The 19,763-nt window shown below is 35.1% G+C and overlaps 1 protein-coding gene across 4 annotated transcripts in view; it reads left to right on the top strand.

Annotated features, from left to right (window-relative positions):
- Positions 1–9,886, top strand: part of LOC149770708 (uncharacterized) — a 140,042-nt gene extending 130,156 nt beyond the window's left edge. For 3 of the 4 annotated variants that reach the window (XM_089949208.1, XM_089949205.1, XM_089949209.1), the window contains exons 22-23: positions 1,135–2,321; positions 6,274–9,886. In XM_089949208.1, coding sequence (XP_089805334.1) covers positions 1,135–1,440 — 306 coding nt within the window. In that variant the 3' untranslated portion in view covers positions 1,441–2,321; positions 6,274–9,886. Of the gene's footprint in view, positions 1–1,134; positions 2,322–3,803; positions 3,992–6,273 lie in introns of all 4 variants that reach the window. The other variant, XM_089949206.1, reaches the window with a different exon arrangement.
- Positions 9,887–19,763: the final 9,877 nt, after the last annotated feature.

Below are 19,763 nucleotides of genomic sequence, written 5' to 3'. Positions count from 1 at the left end.
CACTGACAGGGTTGAATGAATATCAATGTCATACTACTGTAATGACAGGGTATTATGAATAGCAGTATCATTACACTGTACTGACAGGGTATAATGAATGACAGTGATGATACCGTGTTGACAGGTTAGTGTGAATGACTTTGTCATGATATTGTAGTACTGACATGTTAGTATGAATGACCTTGTTGAAACACTGCACTGACAGGGGAGTATAAAATATACTATCATGATAATGTACTGACAGGGGAGTATGAATGACACTCGTGATACTCTAATGATTGGGTAGTATGGATGTCATTGTCATAACACTGTACTGACAGGGTGGTATGAATGGCATTGTCATGATACTCTATTGACAGGGTAGTATGAATGGCACTGTCATTATACTGTACTGACAGGGTGGAATAAATGGTAATGGCATGATACTGTACTGATAAGGTATTTTTAATGACATGTTATGGCACTTTACTAAGCAAGGTTTACACTTTGTATTGTCATGATAGTATACCGACATGGGGTTATGAGTTAATCACAACAAGTGAATTAGGTATTACCATGATAATTTACTGATAGTTGATTAAGAATTACATTATTTTGAGTACACTGAAGATAAGATGGAAACATGTTGATAAGTGGAAACTGAAGAAATCAAGAAAATTTGTTTTCTTAAATGTTATCAAGGATTAAGTATTAATGCTTATACCGTAATATTTTGAATGCTATATATGACATTTATTTTTATCTTTAACACGTTGACATATCTCAAGGCAGTAATAAACGGCTTTTTTGATACATATGCTCCCAAGCTTGAATGGACTGAAACGCTTGGTAATTTTAAATAAAGACTGTAATTATGCTTTGTGAGTATGGACGAAAGCTATTTTAATGGCATGTTCTGATGTGTAAATTGACCTTGAAATTATTAAGTCTAAGACTAGTTTCCATTTTAATGTGTCCTATGCAAACAGATCTATCGAAGACTAATACAAAATAATCAATGGATTCAAAAATTAAGAGGAATTTAAAGTTTAGTATGTTTACATAACCATGAGTAGTTAAAAGTATTCCCAATTTTGTCTGCTTCACTAAGTTATGCACATTTTTAACAATTATATGGATGTATTTTTCTTACAGATTGAGGTGAAAGCAAAACACAATCAGCTGTGTGTTAAATTAGATGAACTTGCAACAAAAGACTCATTGAGGAGAATGAAACGAATGGCAAGAACATATCTTGACCGAATAACTCTGGAAAAAGTGGAACGTATGGATGACTTGTTCTCTGCTCTTGAAGATAAAGGGAAAATCAGTGTGGGAAACTATGATATCTTACTACAAATAATGACGGGCGCTAGTGTTAGAATAGGGATGGATGAAATCCACAAGACGGCCACGGAAATCAAAGACATCATGGAAAGTTGCATTTCTAGTCAAGAGTAGAGTGAACAACCCAATCTGAATGTTCATACTTGAATCCAGGACAGAAGCCATCCTGTTCAGGAATATAGTGAAATGCACAGTCTGAACACACACGCTTAAAACCAGGACATCATCAATTATAGGCATAACTGAAATTATATGCCAAACCTAAAGACGTGTCCTTGAAACCAGGACAGCATCCTTCCTACTCAAGAGTGGAGTGAAATGCCCAGTCTGTATAATCGTACTTGAAACGAGGACAGCACCCGTCCAACTCCAGAGTGAAGTGAAACGCCTAGTCTGTATACTCATACTTGAAACCAGGACAGTATCCATCCTACTCAAGAGTGGAGTGAAATGCCCAGTCTGTATACTCGTACTTGAAACCAGGACAGCATCCATCCTGCTCAAGAGTGGAGGGAAATGCCCAGTCTGTATACTTGGACTTGAAACCAGGACAGCGTCCTTCCTACTCAAGAGTGGAATGAAATGCCCAGTCTCTATACTCGTACTTGAAACCAGGACAGCGTCCTTTCTACTCAAGAGTGGAGTGAAATGCCCAGTCTGCATACTCGTACTTGAAACCAGGACAGCTTCCATTCTTTTCAGGATTGGAGTGAAAAGCCCAATTTTAACATTCGTACTTGTAAGTAGGACAGCATACATTCTAGTCAAGAGTGGAATGAAAATCCCAAGTCAAGAATAAAGTGAAATGTCCAATTGTTCACAATTGAAACCAGGACAGCATCCATTTTAGTGATATTGGAGTGAAATGCCCATCCTGAGTGTTTACATTGTAAACCATGAGAGTATCAATTCTAATCCATTCTAGACCAAGTATTGCATTTTCTGGTATGAGTGCACCCAACTGCAATGCTCACACGTTTCAGTAAAATATCAAGGTATGTGTTTTTTAATTACAACAGTATAGTTTTTGATCTGGTGCCACATGCTGTAGTGGCAGATCAAGGTATATGTTGCTCCATTACTGCAATGTTTGCTGTCACGTACAGATATATAAAGTCAAAGCCTATGAGCAGAGACTTAGTACAGCTGTCACATGTTGCACTGGAAGATTGATGCTGTTCAATTGAAACAGTATAGACCTAGGTCTACTGTTACATGTTTCACATTGAGGCCTATTCTCTTCAATTTGCAAAGTATGAACCTAGATCAATCTATTTTCGTTTGTTGAACTGGTTGATTGAGGTGTAATCCTTTCAGTTAGCACGCTATAAAGGTAGATCTTCTGTTACATGTCGCAAAGGCTGATTGCGGTCTAATTTGTTCACTTTGCACAATGTTCAACCTGGTCTACTTTTATTTGTTGCACTGGCAGATTGATGTTTCTGATGGTTGCTTAGTGTAGTACCGAGATATATCTGACATCACATTTTGCACTGGGACATCAACATGTATTCAGTTCACTTACTGCAGTACAGACCTAGGACTGACATCACAGTTTACACTGGGAAATCAAGGTTTAAAATGCTGACTTAAAAATTGTATGATGTTTTCTTAAAATCATAAATATGACAATGTAGTCTCAAGAGCCACACTTCAGCACGTTATGACATCTGATCTGAGTACATTATGTTCGCAGTTAGTTGAACATTGAAAGTTAGCAAATATGATGTGTTTATGCTTGGTTCTTTGAGAGTTTGTACATGGCTTGGGCTGTTGTCACTTTGCATCTATGAAACATACCCTAAAACACAACATAATTATCCCATATCCCATTCATACATGTTATTAAGCAGTAAAGACTGACTCAGTGCATACATGTTATACAACTGTATAGAATGATCCCATGCATACATGTTATACAACAATAAATAATGACCCCATTCATATATGTTATACAACAGTAAAAAAATGGACCAATGCACACATAATAAAGACCAGATGAGTAGCCTTATTATCATTGTCAAATTAATATTCAGTATGTCTGGGAATTATTTGGCTTATATATGGTGAATCTTCCACATAGTTCAGTACTATGACTGGTTGGCCAGGTGTCGGGATAATGTGACTGTATGATACATGATGATACATATCTGCAACAGGATGGCCCAGTGCTAGACAATTTAAACGTTCATACTGCAGACATTGTACCTATATGACTAAAACAATTTAAAAGCTATGTTATAAATCCAAATCACACACACACACACACACACACACACCACCTCAAGGTGAGTATTCATTGTTTTTTTTGTGTTCACTAGTTGCATGATCATCAGCCTCCCAACAAACTACACACTATGCTATGCAGTAGCACCAGGTATAGTATTGCTGATATTAGGCTAGAGTTTGGGTAGTGAGACTAGCATTAATGGTGTATATTTAGGTATTGCCAAATTCCATCCTTCTATCCTTTACAGATGTCCCACTAAGTTAGGCGTCTCCCTAGAAAAGAGAATAAATGGCATAGTGCGCATGGACAGCTTGTGCATGGTGTCCAATGGGTGAGTCAGTGTACTGGAATCCGGTTTCACCCTAGTGGCAGGACACATTATCATCACAGTCATATATTACATTTAATAAAGTACCAGCTATGCAATAGCAACAGGTAAGTAATATATCATTGAAATTAGTTTTAACCACATAATAAGAAAATACACTGCATGCTGATAAACATCACCTAATGACCAAAATATTATATATATATATATATATATATATATATATATATATATATATATATATATATATATATATATAATCATCAGCCCCAATCACTTTCATGGCCTAAATATATATACAGGTTCTGATTGATTTTAGACCCAAAAGACTTTGTAAAGTTCTTTTCTGATTCTTTTTAGAAACAGAAGAACATTTGATGACTTATTTTACCCCCTAGACACCTTGTAATGACGTAAATGGTTGTAGATGCTAGGACTAGTCCCTGAATGCCGCGTATGACGTAAATGGCTGCAAAAGCTAGGAGTATTCCCCAGCCGCTATGTTTGATGTAAACGGTTGTAAAAGCTAGGATTAGTCCCCATTTGCCCCGTGTGAAGTAAATGGTTGTAAAAGCGTTAGGACTAGTCTCCAGATGCACCGTTTGACGTAAATGGCTGTAAAAGTTAGGACTAGTCCCAGATGACATGTTTGACGTAAATGGCTGTAAAAGCTAGGACTAGTGCCCAGACGTCACGTGTGACGTAAATGGCTGTACACGTTAGGACTAGTCCCAGATGTCATGTGTGACGTAAATGGCTGCAAAAGCTAGAACTAGTCCCCTGATGCCACGTATGACTTAAATGACTATAAAAGTTAGGACAAGTCCCAGACGTCACGTGTGACGTAAATGGCTGTACACGTTAGGACTAGTCCCAGATGTCATGTGTGACGTAAATGGCTGCAAAAGCTAGAACTAGTCCCCTGATGCCACGTATGACTTAAATGACTATAAAAGCTAGGACTAGTGCCCAGACGCCACGTGTGACGTACATGGCTGCAAAAGCTAGGACTCTAGTCCCAAGATGCCACTTGTTATGTAAATGGCTATGCAACTTAGGACTAGTCCCAGATGCCATGTGTGACGTAAATGGCTGTAAAAGCTAGGAGTAGTCCCCATATGCCATGTTTGACGTAAACGGTTGTAAAAGTGTTAGGGCTAGTCTCCAGACGCACCATTTGACGTAAATGGCTGTAAAACCTATGACTAGTATCTAAATGCCACGTACAACGTAAATGGTTGTAAAAGCTAGGACAAGTGCCCATACGCAAAGTGTGACGTAAATGTCTGTAAAAGCTAGGACTAGTTCCCAGATTCCACGTGTGACGTAAACGGCTGTAAAAGTTAGGACTAGTCCCCTGATGACACGTGTAACGTAAATGGCTGTAAAAGCTAGGACTAGTGCCCAGACGCCACGTGTGAGGTAAATGGCTGTAAACGTTAGGACTAGTCCCAGATGTCATGTGTGATGTAAATGGGTGCAAAAGCTAGGACTAGTCCCCTGATGTCACGTGTGACTTAAATGGCTATAAAAGTTAGGACAAGTCCCAGATGGCACGTGTGACGTAAATGGCTCTAAAAGCTAGGATTAGTCTCCAGACGCACCGTGTGACGTAAATGGCTGTAAAAGCTAGGACTAGTGCCAGATGCCACGTGTGACGTAAATGGCTGTAAAAGCTAGGACTCTAGTCCCCAGACGCCAATTGTGATGTAAATAGCTATGCAACCTAGGACTAGTCCCCAGATGCCATGTGTGACGTAAATGGCTTTAAAAGCTAAGACTAGTCCCCAGATGTCACGTGTGACGTAAATGGCTTTGAAAACTCGGATAAGCACCAGGTGTGCGTTTTAATCAGAAGACTACAATTGAATGATGTGAAAATGTATTAGACCAGAACTGGATTATATGGCAGCCTGGTGGGTGTGTTATATGATACATTGGTAGTCCAGACAGATCAGTATACGGCAGTCAGGTGGGTGTGTTATATAATATTTTGGTAGTTCGGACAAATCATTTATATGGCCATCGTATAATGTTTGACATAATCTGTTATAGCATATTGTTCAGACTTTATACATACAAAGGTTAGTATACACATGCATGTGATATGTACATGTATGTGGTATGCATATATGTGTGACATGCACATGTATGTCCAATGTACTTGTATCTAATATGTACTTGTATCCAGCATGTATATGTATTTAATATGTACATGTTTGTCCTGTCTATATATGATATAATTGTACCCAGTATGTATGTAACATGTACATCTATACATTTGAGTGTAATTTTTATATGCATCTTATAATGGCCATTTTAGGGTAATTATTATAACATTTTCTTATAGCCAAACTCACTTTATAATATTGCCCATTTTTCTCATCAGATTGAGGCTAGCATGCAATGACAAGGGATGTTTGATAAGCATCATATTTATAAGGAGAAGACGAAAAAACAGTTCTGTGATTCTGTCTTTCTCATCAGATTTAAACATTACTATGCAGAGGCAAGGGATGACAGATGAACATCACCTTTAAGAGGTGAATATTGAGACAAGTATGTAATTCCATTTTTCTAGATACAATGAGGGAAATATTCAGAGTCCAAGGATGACCGATGAGCATCATCTTTATGAGAATAATAGGACAATAAAATTCCGTACTTCTGCTAGAATCTTGTACACAGATGTATATCATTCTTCCTCTCCAGATCATTACACTGATAAGTGACGGTAATAATATTCCTCTTCTACAGGTAGCATCAATATCACAGGAACATCATGCCTAAATTGTGGAAAATGTATTCTGTATATTGCGATGACCAGCTGCAAATGAGACTGGCCAAACATTGCATTACATTTTGCGATGGGATTCAAATCTCAAAGCCACGTTTAAGGAGGCAGTAAATAGTGTTGATGATGACATAGCTGTTTATATTTTAAGTAGAAAGTAAACTCACTCTGGATAAATCCTTATATTGTTGTAGACAGAATGTTGTGTACACTTTAAGTGGAGAGCTAACACCTCCTGGAGAAATCCTGATAATACTGGATGACAGGCGCTTGGAAGTAAATACACCTTTAGAAAGTGTGATAGTGTTGTGGATCACAGAGATATTCTTGACACTGGTCATGTTTTAAGGACTTTAGGTGGACTTGTATCTGCTGTATATCTCTTTGGATCATGAACTTGTACAAATAAATCGCAAACCGAATATACCTCATGCATTAAATATGCATACACCTGGATCATTCGCATAGTGTCATAGAGCAAAGAACTGGTGAAATATGAATATCGTTTTAGAAATATGTATAAACTGAATTTATCTTCGGTGTTGAAATACTCCAAAATCCATCTTGTAGTAGCTAGTAAAGGAAACAAATCTGGTGGGGAAGGCTTATAAAGTGATCCAAAACTGGTCTTTTATTCACAAATATATTAAATCATGAAGGACACTGTAAACATGATCCAAAACCCATCTTATGTTAGCTAGCAATGGAAGTTAAACCACGGGCCCTTGCAATGATCTAAAATTCATATGATATTTACTAGTAAAGTAAATAAGACTGGGGCCGATAAAAATATCCAAAACTCATTTTGTGTTCACTAGACTTTAGAACTGTTGATGAGTTTTACTACAAAATGTAAATGTGCACATAACAATATTATTCTTATATGGTTGTACTAATATTGTTATATGAGTTCCGGTCGACGATATTGTAAAGGATGAAATAATTTCAAGGTTACAATGCCAGCCGGTATAAAGTTTCACTGGATGATGATGTTAATGATGAAATAATTCCATTTTGACAATGTCATCATGTATAAAGTTCCTGTGGATTGTTCGACTTGGGATAAAATAATATTTGTAGTATTCTTTAAAAGTTTGCATCTGTCAATATGCAAGATTATGGGACATTATCTTGAATGTTGTTTATAGCTTTTTTGTGTGACATCAACACATCAGTTATGGTGGAGGATAGAAATCTAAGTTAACTGTGGATGGTCGACGCTGTTAAATGGTGACCTTCCCTTGTTAAGTTGACATTTTACCTACCATTATCGTTCGTTACATTAATGATACTGCAGGCTCACATAGTTCTTGTGTATATTTTAATATTTTGTGCATTTTTTGACGGCAGGGTTTAAACCATATTTAGCCAAATATGGTATTTTGACAGTTAATTGAGTGATAATTAAATATGTGTTTAGGAACGTACTGCAGTTGTTTGCACCTACCTATAGGCAGTACATATTGTGCTCTGAACATTTAGGTCCATCAACTACAGATGACACCTTCACTTACACAGCACATACTTCTGCCCTACTTCTGCCAAACAATCATTATAGATATATTGCATTTGTGATACGGATAACGTCCTTTAAGTTCATGGCAACACGGTTAACATACAATGTCACCATGACTGAAAGAAACACGTTTCTGTATCTACACAATAACATATTCTACATCACAGACCAGGACAAACATTTGTGGATAGTTTGCACATGATGTAAAGAAAGAAGCATATCGGGTCTTAAAAGTTAAAATACTACGGTGACTGTGACTTGAAGATGGTTTCCGCACAGTAACATTATTTGAACATCACATTACTCAACCAAACTTTGTGAGTGTCTTGCATTGTTTTAAATAAGAAACATTGATTTTCAGGTAAACAGTCAGGCTCACTGCAAAAATAGTTTTGAGAAAAGACATTAACTGACCCAGATCAAACTTTGTAAATAGCATGCATTTGGGTTAAGCTGGCATATTGTATTGTCAATGGGTCATACCTTGTGAACTGCGAATTAAAGGAGAACGATGATTCTGCACAAACATGTCCGTTCTGGATCCAAAATCTGCGGATGACTTACATGTCATGTAAGATAGGACTTTATTGATTTTGGTGCCAAATGGTCAGTGGTTAGTGTTTATATGTCGCCTTCATAACTTCAATTATAGAGTACATTTATTGACCAATGTTTCTGGATGATATGCACTTAATATATGGAAGAGTCATATTTACTTGAGGTCAAACAATCAAAGAGAAAGGTCATATGTAGCATAGAAAAGGGGACTTTACAGCATAATTTTGTGAATGTGTGAATGACTTGCACTTGGATATCAGATGAACCCAATGGTCCTGAACTTGGGGGGGCGGGAGGGGGTCAGGAGTCATTGCCATGACAAGTCTAATAAGAACGTAATGGTTTACCCACAGTAAGTTTAGTTGATATTGCATACCTTAACCAAGAATTGTGCTCATTTAGACCCACTGGTCAATAATCACCCCAGTCAGCAAGTTCCTATAAAGTTCCAAGATATGGGACTGATAAAGACAGGTTATATATTTAATATGCTATTCATAACATGTTTCCCTATATCAGTCATTTGTGTTAAAAAGTTAAAGAATGTAGGTTCTCCAAACTTCACACATTTTATGCAGTTTTGCACCTATTTATTTAACTTCTGTCAATTTTTTGTTTCATAAAATGATAATTTTAGATGATTACTCTAAGCTTTATGCAGATATTGTTAAATTTGTAATTTGTATTCCTGAAGTCGAGACTATATTTGACAAACATATGACGTAGAACGGTGTGCCCATGTTAAACATGAGAATGAGTGTAGGACGGTGTACCCATGTGAATAATGAGAATGAGTGTAGGATGGTGTACCCATGTGAATAATGAGAAGGAGTGTCATCATATAGTATATTGCGTCAAACACTTTAATAACAACGAAGTTTTATGTATTTGAATTGAATAAGAATAAAATATACGATTATATCAATAGGAAATAATAATACGAAAATAACAATTTTGAAACTCCATGATGAACACATTGCCTGCTAAAATTTTCTTTCAGACTGTATATACATGAATTCTGATATAAACATATTCTATGTTGCATCTAATATAATAATGAATACTTGCCATATGTAAAAGCTAATATTATATATTGCACATATATGAATCTGAATAAACAATAAATTAAAATGAGTCACAGATTTTACATATTTGTGTTCATTTTATTTTATTTTATTGTCTGTGCATTATCACTTAATTTTGAATTGCATTGAGTATGTGCGTTTCATTAGAATAAAAATGGGCTAAATGGTCACTCTGATTTTTAGTTAGTCCGTTTTCCCATTTGACAGACAGTTGTGGATATAATTGACATTATTCGACTGATTGTCTTCCATTGATGGATATAAACTCCAGTGATTAATTCTTAATTGTAAGTACCACAATTAAAGTTTAGCCTATTTGCAGGCTATTTTCCACTATAGTTTGTATTAAAACACACTCAGGTAATAACCCCTGATGATTGTACTAAAACACTGTAATATTACTACCCTTTATGGTGTGTACTGTAATATTACTACCCCCGATGATTGTACTAAAACACTGTAATATTATTACCCTTGATGGTGTCTACTAAAACACTGTAATATTATTACCCCTGATGATTGTACTAAAACACTGTAATATTATTAGCCCTGATGGTGTCTACTGAAACACTGTCCTATTATTATCCCTGATGATTGTACTAAAACACTGTAATATTATTACCCCTGATGGTGTCTACTGAAACACTGTCATATTATTATCCCTGATGATTGTACTAAAACACTGTAATATTATTAGCCCTGATGGTGTCTACTGAAACACTGTCATATTATTATCCCTGATGATTGTACTAAAACACTGTAATATTATTAGCCCTGATGGTGTCTACTGAAACACTGTCATATTATTATCCCTGATGATTGTACTAAAACACTGTAATATTATTACCCCTGATGATTGTACTAAAACGCTGTAATATTATTACCCCTGATGGTGTCTACTGAAACACTGTCATATTATTATCCCTGATGACTGTACTAAAACACTGTAATATTTTTAGCCCTGATGGTGTGTACTAAAACACTGTAATATTATTACCCCTGATGATTGTACTAAAACACTGTAATATTATTAGCCCTGATGGTGTCTACTGAAACACTGTCATATTATTATCCCTGATGATTGTACTAAAACACTGTAATATTATTACCCCTGATGGTGTCTACTGAAACACTGTCATATTATTATCCCTGATGATTGTACTAAAACACTGTAATATTATTAGCCCTGATGGTGTCTACTGAAACACTGTCATATTATTATCCCTGATGATTGTACTAAAACACTGTAATATTATTACCCCTGATGATTGTACTAAAACGCTGTAATATTATTACCCCTGATGGTGTCTACTGAAACACTGTCATATTATTATCCCTGATGACTGTACTAAAACACTGTAATATTTTTAGCCCTGATGGTGTGTACTAAAACACTGTAATATTATTACCCCTGATGATTGTACTAAAACACTGTAATATTATTACCCCTGATGGTGTCTACTAAAACACTGTAATGTTATTACCCCTGATGATTGTACTAAAACACTGTAATATTATTACCCCTGATGATTGTACTAAAACACTGTAATAGTATTACCCCTGATGATTGTACTAAAACACTGTAGTATTATTACCCCTGATGATTGTACTAAAACACTGTAATAGTATTACCCCGATGGTGTCTACTAAAACATTGTAATATTATTACACCTGATGGTGTCTCCTAAAACACTGTAATATTATTACCCCTGATGATGTCTACTAAAACACTGTAATGTTATTACCCCTGATGGTGCGTACTAAAACACTGTAATATTATAACCCCTGATGATTATACTAAAACACTGTAATAGTATTACCCCTGATGATTGTACTAAAACACTGTAGTATTATTACCCCTGATGATTGTACTAAAACACTGTAGTATTATTACCCCTGATGATTGTACTAAAACACTGTAATATTATTACCCCTGATGATTGTACTAAAACAATATATTGTTATTATCCCTGCTGGTTTGTAATAAAACACTCTACGGTCAGTATCCCTGCTGGTTTGTAGTCAACTCTAAGTTTAGTATCCTAGATGGCTTGTACTAAAACACTGTAATAGTATTACCCCTGATGATTGTACTAAAACACTGTAATATTATTACCCCTGATGATTGTACTAAAACACTGTAGTATTATTACCCCTGATGATTGTACTAAAACACTGTAGTATTATTACCCCTGATGATTGTACTAAAACACTGTAGTATTATTACCCCTGATGATTGTACTAAAACAATTTAATATTATTACCCCTGATGGTGTGTACTAAAACACTGTAATATTATTACCCCTGATGGTGTGTACTAAAACAATATAGTTTTATTATCCCTGCTGGTTTGTAATAAAACACTCTGAGGTCAGAATCCCTGCTGGATTGTAGTCAACTCTAAGTTTAGTATCATAGATGGCTTGTACTAAAACACTCGGCTTGTTATCCTGATCATTTGTACTAAAACCACCTTGAATTACAATCCTTGATTATTTGCACTAAAACACTCTCTTGTTATTATCCTGGTGGTAAAACGTCTCATGCTATTATATATAATTATTTTTATTTAAACAGTGTTCTTATCAATGATGGTACATAATGAAACAGTCATGGGGTTATTATCCTGATAGTACATACTGAAACAGTCATGGGGTTATTATCCTGATTGTTTGTACCAAAACATTTAACAGTCATTGTCCATTACGATGTGTTCTTAAACACAGATTATTGTCCTTTGTATGTTGTTGTTCGTGATAAAGCTCTACCAGGTTATTACACTAATATTATATCGAGTTAGTATCCGTTATGTACATACTACAACACAATTGGGATAATACCCTTGACAATTGGGATAATACGCAAGGATTGTCGACAGGACCAGATCCACAATCACGTGCATGTAAATAAATATCGAGAACGGTTTGTCTGAAAAAGATGTTTAATGTCAGTCCGTATATGACGACAGATTGTGACATGCATGAACGGTTTGATTTTCTTTATACTTAACACAAATGTCTTCTAAGGGAACAGGTGATCGTTTAACAGTAAAGAAACTCCCCTCATTCCTAAGTTGTTAAGTATGATGACACTTCTGTTTAATTACCCAATCTATACATTGAACAGCATTGAACACGTGTTTTGGTGCGGTAACACTATGCTATATACTTATTTGCCATGCATTTTGCTTGACAATTAATGTCCTGAGTGCACACAGATGATATGTATGTTTGCCTTTTCTACATAATGGCCATATTTACATCGTTCCATTTCAGAGATAATTTCTAAAATCAGTAATGTTTCAATATATTTTGGATTTGTATTTGAAAACGCAGATACCATTTGTTTGGCCTCTTTCATCAATCTGCGTTATGCATTGAATCTATACAGTTGTTTAATCCTTAACGTTTTAGCACTCCGCCTATTTGGAAGAATCACGCCGCGACTAGATATCTCTGTAAATTCTGTCAAATTTACATAAACCTCAATCAGTAAAATTTTCTCCCGTTATGTATATCTTGGTATTTCTTAAATTCAGTCGGCAGAAAATAGTGACTGATATCATAGCATATATCCTCTGCTGATATGTACTAAAAATTACAGCATTCAAAGTTTTGTGTGGTATATTTACAATCAGTCATGTAGGCGTGCCTTTGAAACAATGATGAATTACCTATCTGCTGATTTTGCTTAGCACACATCATCAAAGTAAACTACGTTAATAGGATTTTGGTTAATTTCTGTTGTCCTCTGGTAATTGTTATTGTTACCTCACAGACCGCTTGTCTTGTATCTTTTATTGTGTGTTCAGATTGTAATATATATTGTATGCATTGTTGGCGTTTAATCTTTCTTAGCGTTTCCGGATTCACAGAAAATTTAGAAACTGTACACGTCCATTTTTTCAACAAAAAATAAATGAATTAATGAGATATGGTCAAGCTTCCATCGTGAAAATAAATTCAGCGCATTAGGAAATTATGCATCTTTGCATTATGAAATGCAGAGTCTTGTTTATCGTTTGCAAGAGATGTGAGGAAAATAAGGAATGACGAACACCAAGGCTGAACTATTATGTATAAACTATTTGTTCCGACAACGCGCTAATGATAATAATAATAATAATAATAATGTGGACTTAAAATATCGCCTAAACTTTAGATACTTTAAGGATTGTACGATATTATAAAATACATACAAACATATACAATGACAAGTTTACATAAACAAACATCATAAAATTACAACAACAAAAAAATGTGTAGAGAGTCTTTAAGGATATAGTCATTATTTTGTTTTCCTTGAAAGGGTAGACAGACCATGTGCAGCTTTGTTTTAAAACATCGATACCTGTTTAAAGAAAATTTATTTTCTGAACTTGTTTGACAAGCATCCCCATTCTAACCCATAATAACCTTTCACCCAATGTTAGAGCCTCGTGACCAGTTCCCAAAGAGTTGTTGAAGGGTTGGTTTTGTTCTTATTTGTTCTATCTACAAAGTACTACATGAGACAAGATGAATTTGAGCCTATTTCTTCCGAAAACAACATGTTTTCATGAACAGGTATTAGCTAGCAATCATCATGATGACATCATCTTCCGAAAACATCCTGAGGAAATTCCATGAATAAAATATATCCTTAATAATGTGTGACAGTGCTATACATATTATTGGATCTAATTTTTAGACTTACATTGCTCAAATCGAAATAAATATCCACTAGAATGATAACAATACTAATCACAAGATATGTATAAATGAAACTATTAAGATTCCTTACCACAAATATTGCAAAAATGTGTGTCGGTTGGCAAAATGACATGTATCTAGACCTTTATCTAATAATACATTTTCATGACTTGTACATGTGAATAATATTACATTGGCTTGATGTCAAAGCAGGGATCATAGTGTACAATCAATATATAAAAATATTTCTAATCTCCTGTATTGAAACAAACTTAAAATATATACCCTTCTTTGTTTCTCATTACACCTCTGCCACTATGGATAATGTGATCCAAGGCAGTTAGCTCATTCATAATCCTGTACACAGTCATATTTCGCAATTTAATTAACACTTTAATATATGTCTTTCTTCCTGCTCCTCTTTTTTTAGAGCTCTAATGAAATCAAAACATTTAAAAGATTTAAAAAGATTTCATATCTAATTGTATAAGCATTAGTCTCTTAAATATTCCTGAGCATACTCTGTTTCGTATCTGTGCATGAATATTATTATATGCTTCCTTCTGAATGGGTCATATACATAATTAAATTTTTCAGCTTGAAGATGTTGGGAAACTGATTCTTTACAATTTTGCAGAACTCGCAAGTATTATTTTTTGGATACATCTGCTCCAAAATTGGACTTTTCCCAAACATAAACGTACTTTTTTGACTCATTAGTTTACTGACTTCCATACCAGAACTTTTTTGTTCCATAATGCCGTTAAGGACTTTAGGCAATCAATGCCATAGTCTGCTTGTGCAGACAGATTTATTCAAATAAATATATTTACATTTTAATTTATTTTTTATCTAATTTATTCAGTTTATCTTAACCCTGTTATTCATGTCTGGTTTTGTAGCTCATGATCCGCAGGGCTAAATTGATTGATACACAAATAAAATTGCATTCTACTTTTAAATTATTTGTATTTTACTTAGACTCAGTATCCTGCTCTTTCTACAACTAATTTCAATATACCGCTGAAAGGGATATTGACCGTCCTGCCGTCTATTTTTCTCCATCCATCACGTACATCTGATTCGTATTTAACGCTATTTGCTGGCTCAAAATCAGTCACTGGTATCTCCATGTTCACGCCCCTATACTCCGATATACTTCATAACCTTAAAAACTGTGGCCTTCATCACTATCAACATCCCGTATATGCAGAACGAAAACTTAATGACAACAACGGGAGTCAGACATTTTGAATGTTCAAGGTAGCCGGTATTTTACACACGCATAAAGAAAACTTCCTTCATGGAATATGCAATATACTCCATAATATTTATTTCAGGGCACAATGTGCCAATCGAATTTAGTTTAACAAACATTCATGTGATGATTGTAGGACCCAGAAAACAGGTGCCTAACCGAAAAACAACTTTTTAAAAAAAAATTATTCGACGAGGACATTTTCATATGTGGGACTTTCAACTAATTTTCTGGCGTACTCGCGCATTCATGTTCAAGTGTGAGAATTCGTACAAATATTGTACGACTCACGTATTTGCACACCCCAACATCATCTCTGTTTAAGTACGTTACATATAAGTTCATGACATTTGCGCAATAATTCCGATGTTTTGCCAGTACACGCAGGAACAAACCAACACCAGTTCCTGATTGGTAGTTGTTATTTAACCTGGACCGTAACAGGTAATGACCAGCAATGAGATTTAAATGTAACATATTTCACAGTTTGACACATGGGTAGTGTAGCTAATAAACTGATCAAAGCAAACAAGATAAAATTCAACGTATAAAGCGTAAAAGTAGATATTATGATGAATAAGGTACTTTTTTATACACGTGGAATACGTTTGGAATGTATTATATATGCAGCACATGCTGCTGGATTAATATAATTAGCATGGAATGGGGGGGACACAGATTACCAATCATGTCATTTTGTGTTAATTTGCAGAAGGCGAGCAAGTATTCTCAAGAGTGTTTTGTATCTTTTCTGCCAATAAGAATGAGTGCTAGAACTGCAAATGGTGTTTATGAATTTTACAGCTTCACTATATCTCTTCGTTTGTTTGTACCCCCTACTGATTTCAATAGCGGCAATTTTTAAGGTGATAAAAAGTGCACATAACTTAGACAGTTCCTATATTGATTTATAATTTATAACCTGAATGTGATCAGAGTGGCCATAACACTAACATCCTCTGTGCGTTTCATGCTTAACATACTTTCCATACTAACACGGCGTACAGTATGGACAAGTCGACTTATTCAGACACAAATGTGACGTAGTTCATCATATTCGGTTAATTGCCGGATAATACTGTGACGTAGTTCATCGTATTCGGTTAATTGCCGGATAATACTGTGACGTAGTTCATCGTATTCGGTTAATTGCCGGAAAATTCCTTTAATCATCACACATGTACATAGAAATAAGACCATATATTGATTCCACATGAAAGGCAAATTTGTAATTGTCATTATTTTCCTTTGCTTGATTCAACATTGTAAATATCGGAAGCAAACACGTTAATATGTTCCTTGTAAGTACATACAAGTACAGTCTTGCAGGCACAGAGTCACTGAAAATGGACTTGTCCAGGACCTGGAAATAACTGGTAAGCAGGTCATCTTCCGTTTGGAATCAAAAGCCGAGGCGATAACGGTGTTATTGTTTCACCAAGGCATGAAATAATAAATCAGTTTCAGGTTTGAAATTATAAATCTTTAAATTAACTGACCAAATGTTATGCATCTTTTATCTCATGAGATGAAAAGGAGTAAAATGTAAATATGGGCGAATACTTCCTTATTATTTTTGGAATGGTTTGAAAGAGAAACCAGGTAACAGTATTTATTTTTTTTAAAACTGTTTCTGGACTTGGAGTTTCAGTTTTTTTACACTCAGAGACGAGAGACTTGCTATCTTCCATCCGGAAAACATTTATTTTGTTCAGATTAATCTTTTCATTTTCCGTATTTGGTCTAATGCAACTTACAAAATAGAACAAGCGATAATGGCTCTTGGTAATACTAGTTCGCTTTTTCGGTAGATAGATGTGGTATTATCAAATATCACGTATAGTACATAACAAGTTTCACGTTATGTATTATTATCCTACAAAACTGCCATTTAAATGTTCGAGAAAAATATGTTGTTCTGAAAACGTACTTCTACGAGCTACATTGTGTACAATGTAAGTGGCAAACATCACTCTACAAAGTAATGGGGGCTGCCATTCGGTTCCAGTTCCAGTCATCCCTGTCATTTGAGTGGCAATAATATTACACGCATTCGTTTAGCCCGATGGTTAACAAACTTTCCATATTGAAAGTAAATTTGCTGTCGGTACTAATAATAACAAAGAGAATTTCAAACCATTCCGAAAATAATAATGAAGTATTCTTCCATATTTACATTTTAGTCCTTTTCATCTCGTCTTTCACCACATGTACGTCTCTAAGTGTTAATCCCATTCTTTCAAATCTTAACACCGATCTAAAGATAATAAAAAATACGTGTCATTGGCTACTCATCCGAATTAAAAATCATATGTATGAATATGTATGAATAAGAAGAATGTATATAGAATTTCATCGTATGCATGAGAACTATTCAAGTTGCGGTATACGTGTACGCTAGTTTGTGAGAACTATTCACGTTGCGGTATGTGTTTACGCTAGTGTGTGTAAAGGCAGTCAATACAGAACATTTTGACAAAATTACAAACTGATCAGGTAAGATATAAGAGCATACAAGATGGTACTTCGTTCAGTTGTGGTGGATGTTACGATTGTCAATAATTGTGAATGTTAAAAGAGGTATAGGGCGATATGCATATTGACGGTAAATTCTACGATTGTCAATAATTGTGAATGTTAAAAGAGGTATAGGGCGATGTGCATATTGACGGTAAATTCTACGATTGTCAATAATTTTGAATGTTAAAGGAGGTATAGGGCGATGTGCATATTGACGGTAAATTCTACGATTGCCAATAACTGTGAATGTTAAAGGAGGTTTAGGGCGATATGCATATTGACGGTACATGCCAATTATTCGTGTACATATCACGTGCTTTTCTGTTGAAAATAACAGTGCATATCAGTGATGATTTGGTGACACTTTCCATTATTGTGATAATTAGTTATTCATATGTTTTGTGTATGACATTGGAATCCTGGATAAATTAGGTTTTTTCGTAGTACAGTGTAGTCATTAGCAAGTTCTTTGGTGATTAAGAAACCAGGATACAAGGAGTCAGTTTAGTGTGGCTGGCGTTCTACATAAACGGAATATATTAGACTAATATCTTGGATTTTTCGTACATTTTGCCTTGAACCCAATATTAGGATACCAAGAAATTGCTCAGAGATTTTATCTCAAAGATTGAATAATTGCTAAAGTTTAGAAAACTGAATTATAAATTTTGGTACGATAAATAGTTCGGTATGTACAGAAAGGCATGTGAGCAGAATATTCCAGACTCTTGATTTCAGGGAACATCAAAATGTTCCGACTAACATTATGTCATTTTTATTACCTCGAAAATACATTGAAATTGTGTTATTGTCTTCTTCATAATATGTTTCTTATGGCCAATACATGCAATCGTTCACGTTGTAGGAACTACTGTAAAGGTTAACGACTGACTAGATCCCATTTTATTTGCAAACAATATGTGCAGAAATCAGCTCATTTTCAATGTATCCAAAACAACTTATGTTTGTCACTAAATGAATTATTCATAGGTGTCAATGACACGTCTGCTTGTCACTAAATGAATTATTCGTAGGTGTCAGTGACACGTCTGCTTGTCACTAAATGAATTATTCATAGGTGTCAATGACATTTCATTTTCATTATGGACAGACTCCATACTGCTGCGCATTATATCAAAGTCTGTGGAACAAACGTATGGAACTATTTTTATATGTTGTTAGTGTTTACTTCTAAATGGTGCCTTATATATGAGTGGAAAGTGGAAAGAATGGGATATCACTATTTCAATTTCCTGATGACATTTCTCAAACACAGAGTACAAGCCCCCGCCAACCTGTACTGAAATGTGCATTACCAACAGCCATTAATTCGATCACAATTCGACTGACAGCGACACTGGTTCATTGACAACATCACATAAAATAAATGGAAATAGAATGCTGTCATCTTTACTTTCTCATTGACATAATAGAAATGGAAATAGTATCATGCCATA

This window comes from Sinohyriopsis cumingii, unplaced genomic scaffold (genome assembly GCF_028554795.1).
Source record: "Sinohyriopsis cumingii isolate HCF-2022 unplaced genomic scaffold, ASM2855479v2 utg002465l, whole genome shotgun sequence".
NCBI classification, from domain to species: Eukaryota; Metazoa; Mollusca; class Bivalvia; order Unionida; family Unionidae; genus Sinohyriopsis; species Sinohyriopsis cumingii.
This window is presented reverse-complemented; position numbering and strand designations above follow the sequence as displayed.